This window comes from Ornithodoros turicata, chromosome 5 (assembly GCF_037126465.1).
Source record: "Ornithodoros turicata isolate Travis chromosome 5, ASM3712646v1, whole genome shotgun sequence".
In the NCBI taxonomy this organism is placed as follows: domain Eukaryota; kingdom Metazoa; phylum Arthropoda; class Arachnida; order Ixodida; family Argasidae; genus Ornithodoros; species Ornithodoros turicata.
The window spans coordinates 38,247,990-38,261,020 of record NC_088205.1 but is presented as its reverse complement, the minus strand read 5'-3'; the positions used below and the strand labels follow the sequence as shown (position 1 = coordinate 38,261,020).

At 48.9% G+C, this 13,031-nt stretch overlaps 1 protein-coding gene across 1 annotated transcript; it reads left to right on the top strand.

Moving 5' to 3' along the window:
- Positions 1 to 949: 949 nt before the first annotated feature.
- On the top strand, positions 950 to 1,873 carry LOC135395741 (uncharacterized). The gene has a single exon (XM_064626835.1). It carries the CDS (start codon positions 950 to 952, stop codon positions 1,871 to 1,873), a length of 924 nt encoding a protein of 307 aa, XP_064482905.1.
- Positions 1,874 to 13,031: the final 11,158 nt, after the last annotated feature.

Here is a 13,031-nt window from a genome sequence, read left to right as displayed (position 1 = left end):
GGTGCAGTGCCAACGGTCTCAAAATTAACAGCGCAAAGACGAAGGTTGTCTCGTTCACACGCAAGACAAATATCTCTGTGTTTCGATACTTCTCCGACATTGAAATATGTCGTGTTGACAGTATCCGAGATTTAGGAGTTATTTTTGATGCCAAGCTGCTATTCCATGAACATGTCGCAGCGGTTCGTTCTTCCGCCCTTCGCACGCTGGGCCTCCTGTCATATACATGCAAAGAGTTTCAGACTCCTGCTGTCTTCGTTAAACTTTACAAGTCCTATGTTCTTCCCAGGCTTGAATATGCCTCTGTTGCTTGGAACGCACTTTCAGGTACTGATACAAAGCGTCTTGAGGCTGTACAAAAACGAGCGCTCCATATCATACACAATGTTTTTTTACGAAAAAAGTTATTGTATGACTATGACACACTATTGCAATATTTTCACCTTCACCCACTGGCCACACGTCGCTCTATCGCCGACGCCCTATTTCTGTACAAATGTGTCCATGCCCGTGTTGATTCGCCACTCCTGCTGAGCCTCCTAAACTTTTGTATTCCTCGCGCGGCTTTTCGTAATCCACCAGTCTTCTACGTTAAACGCTTCTGCCCCAGCGATCCAATTACCCGATGCCAAATTCTTCTGAACTCGCTTCCCCCCACATGTGATATTTTCCACGCCTCCAGCGCATCCCTTAAACGCGACGTTATTTCTTTCCTTCATCAGTGAATTTTCAATCGTGATATTCTTTCCTTTGTGGCAGCCGACGAAGAATAAGTTGCCACCGCTACGCGCCGCGCGACATGCGCTTCCCTGGCATTCTGTGCCAGGCAGTTCAGTCCTCTGGCAGCCACTGATCGCGCTGCCCAATAAACTGTGGCTTCCTACTTTGCTGCCTGCCTTTCTTCACCACACGCCCACAGTTTTTGGTGACCCGGTACTTGCAGCGTTCCATGGCGCACGTTCCCTCCACCGATGCATCAGCAGGCCCACCGCCTCCCACTGAGCCTCCCAACGCAGGTGCCACAGCGTCGTCGATCCATCACTACGCCATTCGCTTACCACCTTTCTGGAGCCACAACCCCACCGTGTGGTTTTTACAAGTCGAATGCCAGTTTGCGTTGAGCGGCATCACCTCCCAGCTGGCCAAGTTTCGGCATGTGGTGAGCGTCCTGCCCCAGGAAGTTGCCGCCCAGCTCATCGATGTTCTCACCGCGCCCCCCGCCGCAAACCCGTACGACGCTCTCAAGGCTGCCTTGCTCGAACGGACCACCGCCTCCGAGCGAAAGCGCTTCCAGGAGCTTTTGTCAGCCGAAGATCTGGGCGACCGCCGACCTACAGAACTCCTGCGTCACATGCAGAACCTTCTCGGAGAGCGAGCAGTGACGTTCGATGCAAGCTTCCTGAAGCAGCTGTTCCTACAACGACTCCCACGAACGGTCCAGATGATCCTCACGTCCGCTTCAACACTCTCGCTTCCGGAATTGGCACTCCTGGCCGACAAAGTAATGGAGGTTGCCACCCATTCCATCTCTGCAATTCCACCTGCGGCAATCACAAATCCTCCCATCCGTCCACACCCTCAGGCCTGTCCACCCACTGCTCTCCCGCCCGCGGACCCCATTGTCCAGCTCCGCGAGGATTTCGAGCGCCTATCTGCTATGGTGGCGTCCGCTGTTGCGCCGCGCAGCCCTCGACCGCGCCATCGTAGTCCACGGCGTTTCGGCTCCCGTTCATCCAGCCACAGGCGTTCACCTCGACGTACTGCCGAAGACCCGCCTATCGGCCCGTGCTGGTACCACCAGCGCTTTGGTACCGAAGCCCGCCGCTGCACGAGGCCCTGTACCTGGTCGGGAAACGCGACCGGAGACCGGTAATGGCTGCGACCGTCTCCACCACGACGAGCAGCCGCCTCTTCTACGTCGTTGACAGGGTGTCGCGTACCCGGTTTCTCGTCGACACCGGCGCCGACGTGAGCGTACTCCCTGCCTCTCCCGCAGACCGCCGCAGGCCTCCACTTTTCTACCTCACCGCTGTCAACGACACCGGCATACCAGTCTTCCGACAGCAGTCCGCCACGCTGAACCTCGGCCTTCGCCGAAATTTTCCGTGGCTGTTCCTCGTGGCTAGCGTCAAGCAGGCCATCCTGGGCGCGGATTTTCTTCACCGCTTCAATCTCGCTGTGGACGTTGCCCGCAAGCGTTTGGTCGACACCTGCACCCATCTGTCTGTCCAAGCCCTTTCCGTCGACGCCGTCTCCTGTGAACAAGGCGTGCCCATTTCTGCCTCATCCTCTCCTTACGCTGCCGTCATTAAGGAATTTCCATCTCTCACGCAACCACCCGACTGGAACCGACCCGTTATTCATGATGTCGTTCACTACATCGAAACGACAGGACCACCCATCTTCTCCCGCGCCCGTCCTTTTGCTCCTGAAAAGCTAAAGATCGCCCGATCAGAGTTCGACCATATGCTCTCCATCGGCGTCGCGAGACCATCCTCAAGCAATTGGTCCTCAGCGTTACATATGGTACCCAAAAAGACCGGCGACTGGCGGCCATGCGGGGACTACCATGCCCTAAATCTCGTCACCGTGCCCGACCGATATCCTCTGCCCCGGTTGCAGGATTTCACGGTGAATTTGCACGGCACGCGCCTTTACAGCAAGATCGACCTCATGAAGGCGTACCACCAAATCCCCGTCGCAACCGAAGATATCCGGAAGACCGCTATAACAACCCCCTTCGGTCTATTCGGGTTCCCGCGTATGCCCTTCGGACTCCGCAACGCGGCTCAAACCTTTCAAAGGTTCATTGATTCCGTCGTCCGAGGCCTCCCATTCGTGTTCGCCTACATGGATGATTTACTGGTTGCGAGCACGAGTTCCGAAGAGCACGTTCAACACCTTCGACAGCTTTTCGCGCGCCTCGAGTCCCACGGCATCGTCGTGAACCTCCAGAAATGCGAATTCGGCGTCTCATCCATCGAGTTCCTCGGCCACACAGTCTCTCCCGCCGGCATCGCACCACTCGCCAACAAGGTCGATGCCATCACCAATTATCCGAAGCCTACATCCATCCGCCAGCTCCGCCGATTCCTGGGTCTGATTAATTTTTATCGGCGCTTCCTTCCACACTGCGCCGCCACCCTCCGCCCCCTGGAATTTCTCCTGGCCAAGACGAAAGTACAATCAAGAACTTTCTCCTGGAATGCCGAAGCCGATGAAGCCTTCGCCAAGATCAAGGCCGATCTTGCGGCGTGCACCCTTTTGTTCCACCCGAAGCACGATGCTCCCACCTCACTGATGGTGGATGCTTCAGGAACAGCTGTTGGTGCAGTCCTCCAACAACGGATTGAAGACTCCTGGCGCCCGATCGCTTTCTTTTCAAAAGCCCTCAAACCTCCCGAACAACGGTACAGCACTTTCGGACGAGAGCTGCTGGCCGCGTACCTTGCCGTGAAGCACTTTCGGCATTTCCTGGATGGTCGATCGTTCACTATCTTCACTGACCATAAGGCCCTCACGTATGCCTTCCGCTCTGCCAGCAGTCGCTACTCTCCCAGGGAAATTCGGCAACTGGCCTTCCTTGCGGAGATGTGTGCCGATATCCAGCACGTCAAAGGCACCCTGAACAGCCCGGGCGATGCTCTCAGCCGATTCCCGTCCCTGTCTGCCGTCTCCCAGCCGGTGTCTCACGCTGCCCTCGCCGCAGCCCAGGCTGACGACGACGAGCTCAAGCAGCTACGCCTCAATCAAAACACCTCCCTCCACCTCCAGGATTTTCCTGTCCCCGGCGAACCGCTTACCATCTCCTGCGACCTATCAACCTCACGCCCAAGACCTTTCGTTCCTGCCGCATTAAGGCGTCCCATCTTCGCCTCCATGCACGATCTCGCACATCCTGGGATACGCGCAACTCAGCGACTCATCGCAGACCGTTTCGTCTGGCCATCAATGAACCGTGACGTCCGCGATTGGGTCCGCGCCTGCCAATCCTGCCAGCGCTCAAAGGTCCACCGTCATACTTTCACACCCATCGGCAAGTTCGACGTACCCGACATCCGCTTCGACCATGTTCACCTTGACATCGTCGGCCCCCTACCTCCATCGTCCGGGTACCGTTACCTACTCACTGCTGTGGACAGGTACACCAGGTGGCCCGAAGCTACGCCCATGGCGGACATGTCAGCCGAAACCGTGGCATCGGCCTTCCTATCATCCTGGGTGTCCCGTTTCGGCGTCCCGTCCCAGATCACCACTGACAGAGGGCGTCAGTTTGAGAGCAGCCTCTTCAACGCCTTCACAAAGCTGCTCGGCACCACCAGGCTCCGCACCACTTCATACCATCCTGCATCAAACGGCCTCGTCGAGCGCCTTCACCGACACCTCAAGACCGCGCTCATGGCTCGCGAGGACCGTGACCATTGGGTTAACCACTTACCCCTGGTGCTCCTGGGCATCCGTGCCGCCCTGAAGCCCGACCTAGGCTGCAGTTCCGCCGAACTTGTGTACGGGTCTGCTCTTCGGCTCCCCGCGGATTTCTTCGTCCCTCCACAACACCCGCCCGCCCCCGCGGAGTATCTCCAACGCCTCCAACGTTTCTTCGCCTCCCTTCGGCCGACCCCCACCCGTACGGACTCCTCCCGCAAGGTCCACGTCCCGCAGGAGCTCGCAACAGCGACACACGTCTTTCTCCGCACAGACGCCGTCCGTCGGGCGCTCACGCCTCCATATTCAGGGCCACACACCATCCTCAGCAGGGGCGAGAAGACTTTCCGCATTTCCATCCGTGGAAAGCCTGAAACCGTATCCGCTGATCGAGTCAAGCCTGCCTTCGTCGAATGCCCTACCATTGCGGCCTCCTCAGCTCCGGAAGACGCCTCCGACGCCCCACCACGGACACCTACACCGACGTCGCCACCCTCCACATCCGCTCCGCCTGCCCCCTCTCCTAAACGGGTGCACTGGTCGGACAGCCCTTGTCTGTCTCTAGCGGGGGGGCCTTGTGGCAGCCGACGAAGAATAAGTTGCCACCGCTACGCGCCGCGCGACATGCGCTTCCCTGGCATTCTGTGCCAGGCAGTTCAGTCCTCTGGCAGCCACTGATCGCGCTGCCCAATAAACTGTGGCTTCCTACTTTGCTGCCTGCCTTTCTTCACCACACGCCCACACCTTTGTTTTGTACAGTATATCGTCTCATTCCATCTTATAACTTATGTGCTGCGCGTAATCTATGTATTGTAGTTTTGTTGCTGATATTTCATTGCATGTACTGCCTGGTATACTTGTCTGTAAATATGTAAGTACGTATGCGTGTCATGTAGTTTTGTTGCTGATGTTTCATCGCGTGTACTGCGTGGTATATTTGTCTGTAAATATGTAAGTACGTATGCCTGTTATGTTTGTAATGTACCTCTGTTTGTATCCCACTGTATATGTATTATATATATGTCTGTACATAATTATTTGTGCGTTTATGTCTGTATTGTATCCACTGTGAGTTATGTGTATTGTGTGCGCCAACACCAAGGCCTTAGCGGCCGTTCTTGGGCACTAATAAAAATTATTATTATTATTAAAAATGCACGAACTGCACAAAGAACACCGGAGCGTACCTGTTTTTCTGTTATTTTTTGCATTCAAACTCAAGCTGAGAGCTGTGTGATTCTGCAAGCTTATAAACTTGAGCTGTTCGGTCTTTTGTATCTGCTTCGTGCTCCACGCTCAGTTCTTTTTTTTTTTATGTAATGAATTTTGTCCATCAGCTGGTCTGCGTGTACGCCATTCTGTCGTAGACGTAGACCCGTGCGTATACCTATGTCTGGGGCTGCGTAGTACTATGTGAGAATCATGAGTAACATGGATTACGCATCCATTTATTTTTTTTTTAAATTCTTAGTTACATATTCTACGGCTATAGATGGAACAAACTCCTAGGCAGCGAGTGCATGGCAAGCATAGGGGAAGTATGAGATGTCACGAGCGCATGTAACCCCCAAAATGATCAGACCTGTGCAGGATCCACCGGGAGTCATTGCAATTGGTCATTGGATTATGAAAGTTGTATTGTATTGTAAAAGACATGTTTCTAATTAAGTTAGTGCCTCAAAGCCAATAATCTCAGCCACAAAGACATTTAAATTTTTGTTCTGATGACTGTTCTGATCTGAATCCCATATTCTTCTCTTTCAAAACAGTCACGGATATGTGATAAGTGGTAGCATGGTTTCGAGTAAGCAAAGAGGGAATGTAACGCTCATAAAAAGACCCAACTACTGGCTACTGACAAGTATGCATACTGCTCGCTCCGTTCATTTTATAAATCATTTCTCCACCGGCTCTCACACCTTCTTCGTAAACCCGAGTAAAAAATTTGAAACCAGAGATATCCAACTGTATGCATTCATGCTTTATTCTCCAGTTAGGTTTCGCTCAGAGCTAGTAGATCTACGGCACCTGGGGAGCACCGGCATTTTACTCGTATTTCGAGCGTGTCCGATAATATTCTGCCATGCGCCAAAAACGCGCCGCTATTGACGGTTTTCCTTCTTACGACTTGACGGGGAAAGAATCCCCGGTCTCTTTTGCCTTGTAAAAATCGCAACACAGCTTGGCCATTTTGACACAGCACATACCATGTGCGCGCTCAGAGAACACGCTACTTTGGAAAACTTAGCACTATCGCCACAAGTGGCGCTGACTGCCGTAATCAAGAGCGCCCTCTGGCCCAGCCCAACAACACTATAGGCTGCGTTCCAATACCCCGGTCAGTCGACTGCCTAGCGGTGTAACCGGAAGTGCCGCCATGTCAAGTCTCGTTCCAAATCTCGCCAAGTCCGCTATTCAGTCGGCTACCGCCTAGTGCGCGACGATGCAGTGTAGTTATACGCCTGACCATCTGACAGCCGGGATGGAGACACGCGTTGACGGTAAAAGCGTGCCCGCTGTTTCTGCTGGCTTTAAATGTAAAGTTGCACATAGTGGTATGTTTTTTAAAACTGCGTAGAGAGTTGCAACACATGTTTAGTTGTGAAGGTGACAGTTTATGCACGATGTCCTACAAACTTAGCGCATTAGAGTCCTGCTGCGCTTGCGCCGTACGCATTTCTTCCGTGAGCAACGAGATGGTGCCACACGGCGCCTCGGCTAGGCAAGCCTGTTCCCATAGTGACAAGCAAAGGGGTCTACTCAGCTGCCTAGTCAGGCGGCTTCGCGGGCGCGAGGTATTGGAACGCAGCCATAGTGTCACTTCCCTAATCCCTACCCCTCTTTCCTCTTTTGACGTCCGTCGGAGACAAGTTTGCCTCTTTGTTCCTCCGTTAGCTTCAGTTTCTTTTTGTTTCTTACTTAGATTAATTATCTTGCGTCTCTCAGTTTTTATTTTTTACCCCTGCTCGGTACAGGTAAGTTACCTTTCTCGTTGAAATAACCTGTTGGGCAGAGATAACTTCGGAGGGACGTGCGTCCCCGCCACTTTCGGTTCGCTCTGGAAAACGCGGGCTGCACCTTTTGCAACTTGGCTGGACGGCCGTATAAGTCTGCAATTATTTGCTGGTGCTTGCAATAGTCTAAACAAGTGCTGCTTACGACTTAGGCTGGACGGACATATAAGTCTGCAGTTTCCTGTTTGCGCTTGCAATAGTCTACACTAGTACTGCTTGCAGGGGCGGATCCAGGGAAGATCCTCGGGGGGGGGGGGGCACTAAAAAAAGAGAGAAGACGGGAGGGGGGTCGCCATGTAAGACGGCGAGCTGCTGCGCTTTCATTTCACACCAGAACTTTATTTATGATCTACATATGTTGCGAAGCTTAGCAAGCTGTAGAGGAACGCTACCTTAGTCCCTTACAAAAACATGCTCTTAGTCCGTTCAAAACAACGCACAACTGAAGGTGCTTGGTAACTGGTGTTACACCAGTATCTATTTGTCTTCCTCTATACGTATGTCTAAACAGCAGAAAAATATGTCCTACCATTTTCGTAACGTGCTGTCTCTTTGTGAAGCTGAGTGAGGACGCCTTAGCGTTGTAGACTCCAGGCAGCCACTGACCCCCCAAACGTCAAATCGCTGTCTTTATCCACTGTGCAGTGTCCGGCGCGTTCCGCGCGCTGAGAGGAGGCGAAATGATTCCTCTTCGCACCGCCTGTGTCTTCGCTCCTTTTTAGGCAATGAAGTGTTCGTCGGCGAGTATATGTCATGCCCTTCGCGCAATCTTGGGGCGAAAGGCGCACGCGGGATTGGCGGGAAAACGGAACGTGCGGCAGGAAAATCTGCCGGAATGGGGGGTAGAGGTATGTGTCGGGGGGCGGGCCCGCAGCCCCCCTCCCCCTGGATCTGCCCCTGACTGCTTGGGACTTAGGCTGGACGGCCATATACTTACTATAGAGACCCAACAGAGCAGTGCTCTCCCATCAACACGCCTTGGACTGACCTTACACACCCGAAGCCTTTTCTAAATACATTCTGCTGGCGCTGGAATAAAAAGATTTATCGCCAGGGTACTACAATGTCAGCTCTGCTTCCGTTTAAGTGATAAAACAGTGCGCCTGCTTGGAGAAACGGTAACGGATCGCGCGCGTCGCGCGTCCAGACCGCGGGGCCCGCGTAGCGCTCGCACGGGGAATCGCGCGCATCGCGTGTTCAAACCACGAGAACGGGCCCGCGTGCGGCTCGCGTGGGGCGCGGTTCGGGCGCACTGTTTTATCACTTAAACGGAAGCAGAGCTGACATTGTAGTACCCTGCCGATAAATCTTTTTATTCCAGCGCCAGCAGAATGTATTCAGAAAAGGCTTCGGGTGTGTGAGGTCAGCCCAAGGCGTGTTGATGGTAGAGCACTGCTCTGTTGGGTCTCTATAGTATTCTTGTAAAATAGATGGGTGCAAGAAAATAAAAGGAAAACGAAGAAGAGAATTCACTCCTGTATGATGATCGCTGCGTAGAAGCACGGCACCGTTTTCTTCGTGGAGCTTCGTGGAGCTGTGACGAATTCAATCGCAATTTTTTTCCAGCTACAACAGGTGTGCAGTAGGCTGTTTACATGCAAAGGATAGCCATACACAAAAGTACAAGTGAAAATATGTTTATTAAAGTCATTCGTGTCAGAAATTATGTTATGACTCTGTGTGAAGGAGAAAAACCCAGCCAAAAAACCTGATGCAGAAGAAACACAATACACGTAACAAAGAATATACTTATTACAGGCATGATGCAATAGCATTGAATATAGGTATCACAGATCAAACCCAATATTTTTTATTAACTGTAATCATACACACCAGTTTTCAATGAACCAGAATTAAAATGTAGTAGCACATTTAATCAAAGAAGGTATTCTTAATCAATATGATTACAAACAATATTACAAGTTGTATCCTTCGCGTATTTTTTCCCGCGCGGCGCGTGTGCGGAGGGTTGTCCGCGCGCTTACCGGCAGGGGAGGGCTGCGCGTGCGCTTATCGTAGCGTATTTTTCAACCTGGGCTGACTTCTTTCGCTATTTTTCCACCTGGGCCGACTTCCCTCAGAACTTTTTCCGGTACAACAGGTGTGCAGTGGGCGGTTTACATGCAAGTATAGACATGCAAAGGATAGCCATATACAAAAGTACAAGTGAAAATATATTTATTAAAGTCAATAGTGCAAGGAATTATGCTGTGACTCTGTGTGGAGGAGAAAAACCCAGCCAACCTGAAGCAGAAGAAACACAATACAAAACACGTAACAAAGAATATACTTATTACAGGTACGATACAATAGCATTGAATAGGTATCACAGATCAAACAGAATATTTTTTATTAACTGTAATCATACACACAAGATTTCAATGAATCAGAATTAAAATGCAGTAGCACATTTAATCAAAGAAGATGTTTGAAGGCTTTGTACTTGTTTGTCCTTTCTATGTTGTTCCAGCCTCAGAACATCAGTTCTCTCATGTTCAACAGTTGCCGCTTGCGTCGATCCCGTCGTATGAATGTGTGTATGAGTGAGCAAAAAATGTAAGAGTGAAAGGAGGTTGAGTGGGAGAGAGTGGGTGGTTCGTCCCTTCAGATGACGCACCCTGGAAGTCACTGGGAAGGCGTGTTAGCTTAGCTCAATTGGTAGAGCCCTGGACCGGTAATCCAGAAGATGTGGGTTCGACTCCTACAGCTGGCTAACCTTTTCAGTGACTTCCATCTTTCATCGTTAATTTCTTAGGCAAATTGAGGCTTTGTATGTGGTTGTCCTTTCTATGTTGTTCCAGCCTCAGAACATCAGTTCTCTCATGTTCAACGGTTGGCGCTTGCGTCGATCCCGTCGTATGAATGTGTGTATGAGTGAGCAAAAAATGTAAGAGTGAAAGGAGGTTGAGTGGGAGAGAGTGGCTGGTTCGTCCCTTCAGATGACGCACCCTGGAAGTCACTGGGAAGGCGTGTTACCTTAGCTCAATTGGTAGAGCCCTGGACCGGTAATCTAGAATATGTGGGTTCAACTCCTATAGCTGGCTAACCTTTTCGGTAACTTCCGTCTTTCATCATCTTTCATGGGAGTTGCTTCGTCTTGGTCATATAGATAGAGACATAAAGTATCCCGGCTTTGAGGAAAACAGTGAAAACCGAGATGAAAACACTGCATATTTTCTATGGCTGCGTTCCAATACCCCGGTCAGTCGACTGCCTAGCGGTCTAACCGGAAGTGCCGCCATGTTAAGTTTAGTTCCAAATCTCGTCAAGTCCGCTATTCAGTCGGCTACCGCCTAGAGCGCATCGATGCAGTCTAGTTATACGCCTGACCATCTGACAGCCGGGATGGAGACGCGCGTTGACGGTACCAGCGTGCCCGTTGTTTCTGCTGGCTTTAAATGTAAAGTTGCACATAGTGGTATGTTTTTTAAAACTGCGTAGAGAGTTGCAACACATGTTTAGTTGTGAAGGTGACAGTTTATGCACGATGTCCTACAAACTTAGCGCATTAGAGTCCTGATGCGCTTGCGCCGTACACATTTCTTGCGCGAGCAACGAGATGGCGCCACAGGCGCCTCGGCTAGGCAAGCCTGTTCCAATAGTGATAAGCAAAGGGGTCTACTCAGCTGCCTAGTCAGGCGGCTTCGCGGGCGCGAGGTATTGGAACGCAGCTTATGTCTTGGATACCTCCATCAAGGTTTGTAGTGTTTGTTAGAATGAAAATTGTATGTTTGGTCGATTTTATGATGGCTCAATGATAGATTATTTTCCTCTGTTGTTGTTTACGTGTCGCCGCTTGGAGTGTTCCTGTGTTCTTCAGCGTTAAGTCTGTGCTATATTGTAATATTTCTCCTTTTGATAGATTGATTAGCTATTATTTCTCTATGTGTTGGATGGTGCGCAGGTTTGGCTCTCTATTAATTGTAGCTGTTGATTGTGTTGTTTCTCGTTATTTCCTTACGTCTATGATGTTCACTTAATAAGAAATTGATTAATTAAAAGTTTTGTAATGTTGGAATTGCGCTCGAAATGTTATGACAGATATTCACGCTATTGCAATGATGGTTCTCACGTGTAGGACTTTTTATAATACAACTTGTAATTTGATTGTAATCATATTGATTAAGAATATCTTCTTTGTAGTGGTATAGATTTTATTTCCTCTTGTGTTCGTGTCGTTTGTGTTCCGTGGTATTCCATACATCTATCGGCACCCGTCTTCAACAAATCAGGGCAGATATAATCAGATCTGGTTGTTGGCTAGAGGCGTGCTATGTGGTTGGATTCATAAAACAAATTAAAGCTTGTAGTGTCTCTTAGAATGAAAATTGTATAGTGTTTGATTAAATTATGTCACAAGGATGATTTTATGATAGTTAAAATGATAGAATATTCTCTTCTGTTGTTTTGATTAAATGTAGTGGTATAGATTTTATTTGCTCTTGTGTTCGTGTCCCATGGTCTTCCAGGGTCTCTGCTGTTCACAATTAATTACATACAGCTATCGGCACCAGTCTTCAACAAATCAGGGCAGATATCATCAGATCTGGTTGTTGGCTAGGAGCGTGCTATGTGGTGAAGTTCATTTTTAACATATCTATTTTCTGTGTTGGATTCATAAAACAAAGTAAGGTTTGTAGTGTCTCTTATGAAAATTGTATAGTGTTCGATTAGATTATGTCACGAGGATGATTTTATGATAGTTAAAATGATAGATTATTCTCTTCTGTTGTTTTGATTAAGAATAACTTCTTTGTAGTCGTATAGATTTTATTTGCTCTTGTGTTCGTGTCCCATGGTCTTCCAGGGTCTCTGCTGTTCACAGATAATTACATACAACTACCAGAACTTCCTGCTATTGCACTGATGGTTCTCACGTATAGGAATATTAGAGTTTTTATAATACAACTTCTAATTTTGTTTATAATCATATTGACTAAGAATATCATCTTTGATTAAATGTGGTGTCCGTTTCTCGTTTTGATGTGGTATTGTGCAGCTATAATTTCCGTACATGTTGGAGGATATGTCGGTTAGGTTGTATATTAATGCTATGTGTTGATTCGAATTATTTCCTTATGTCTGCGTTATTCACTTCAATAGAAATTGATTAATTAAATTTGTGTCATATTGAAATATTAAACTTAGCTTCCATATTATGCTCAAAATTACTTACATCTATCAGGTTCTCACATCTCAGACTTTTTATAATAAAACTTATAATTTTGATTGTAATCGTATTGATTAAGAACATCTTCTTTGATTAAATGTGCTACTGCATTTTAATTCTGATTCATTGAAAACTTGTGTGTATGATTACAGTTAATAAAGAAATATTGTTTGATCTGTGATACCTATTCAATGCTATTGTATCGTACCTGTAATAAGTATATTCTTTGTTACATGTATTGTATTGTGTTTCTTCTGCTTCAGGTTTTTTGGCTGGGTTTTTCTCCTCCACACAGAGTCGCAGCATAATTCCTTGCACCATTGACTTTAATAAATATATTTTCACTTGTACTTTTGTATATGGCTATCCATTTCCTGTCTATACTTGCATGTAAACCGCCCACTGCACACCTGTTGTACCGG

Excerpts from the sequence above, each read along its gene's own strand:
- LOC135395741 (XM_064626835.1), top strand. The coding sequence starts at position 950 with ATGGCGCACGTTCCCTCCACCGATGCATCAGCAGGCCCACCGCCTCCC.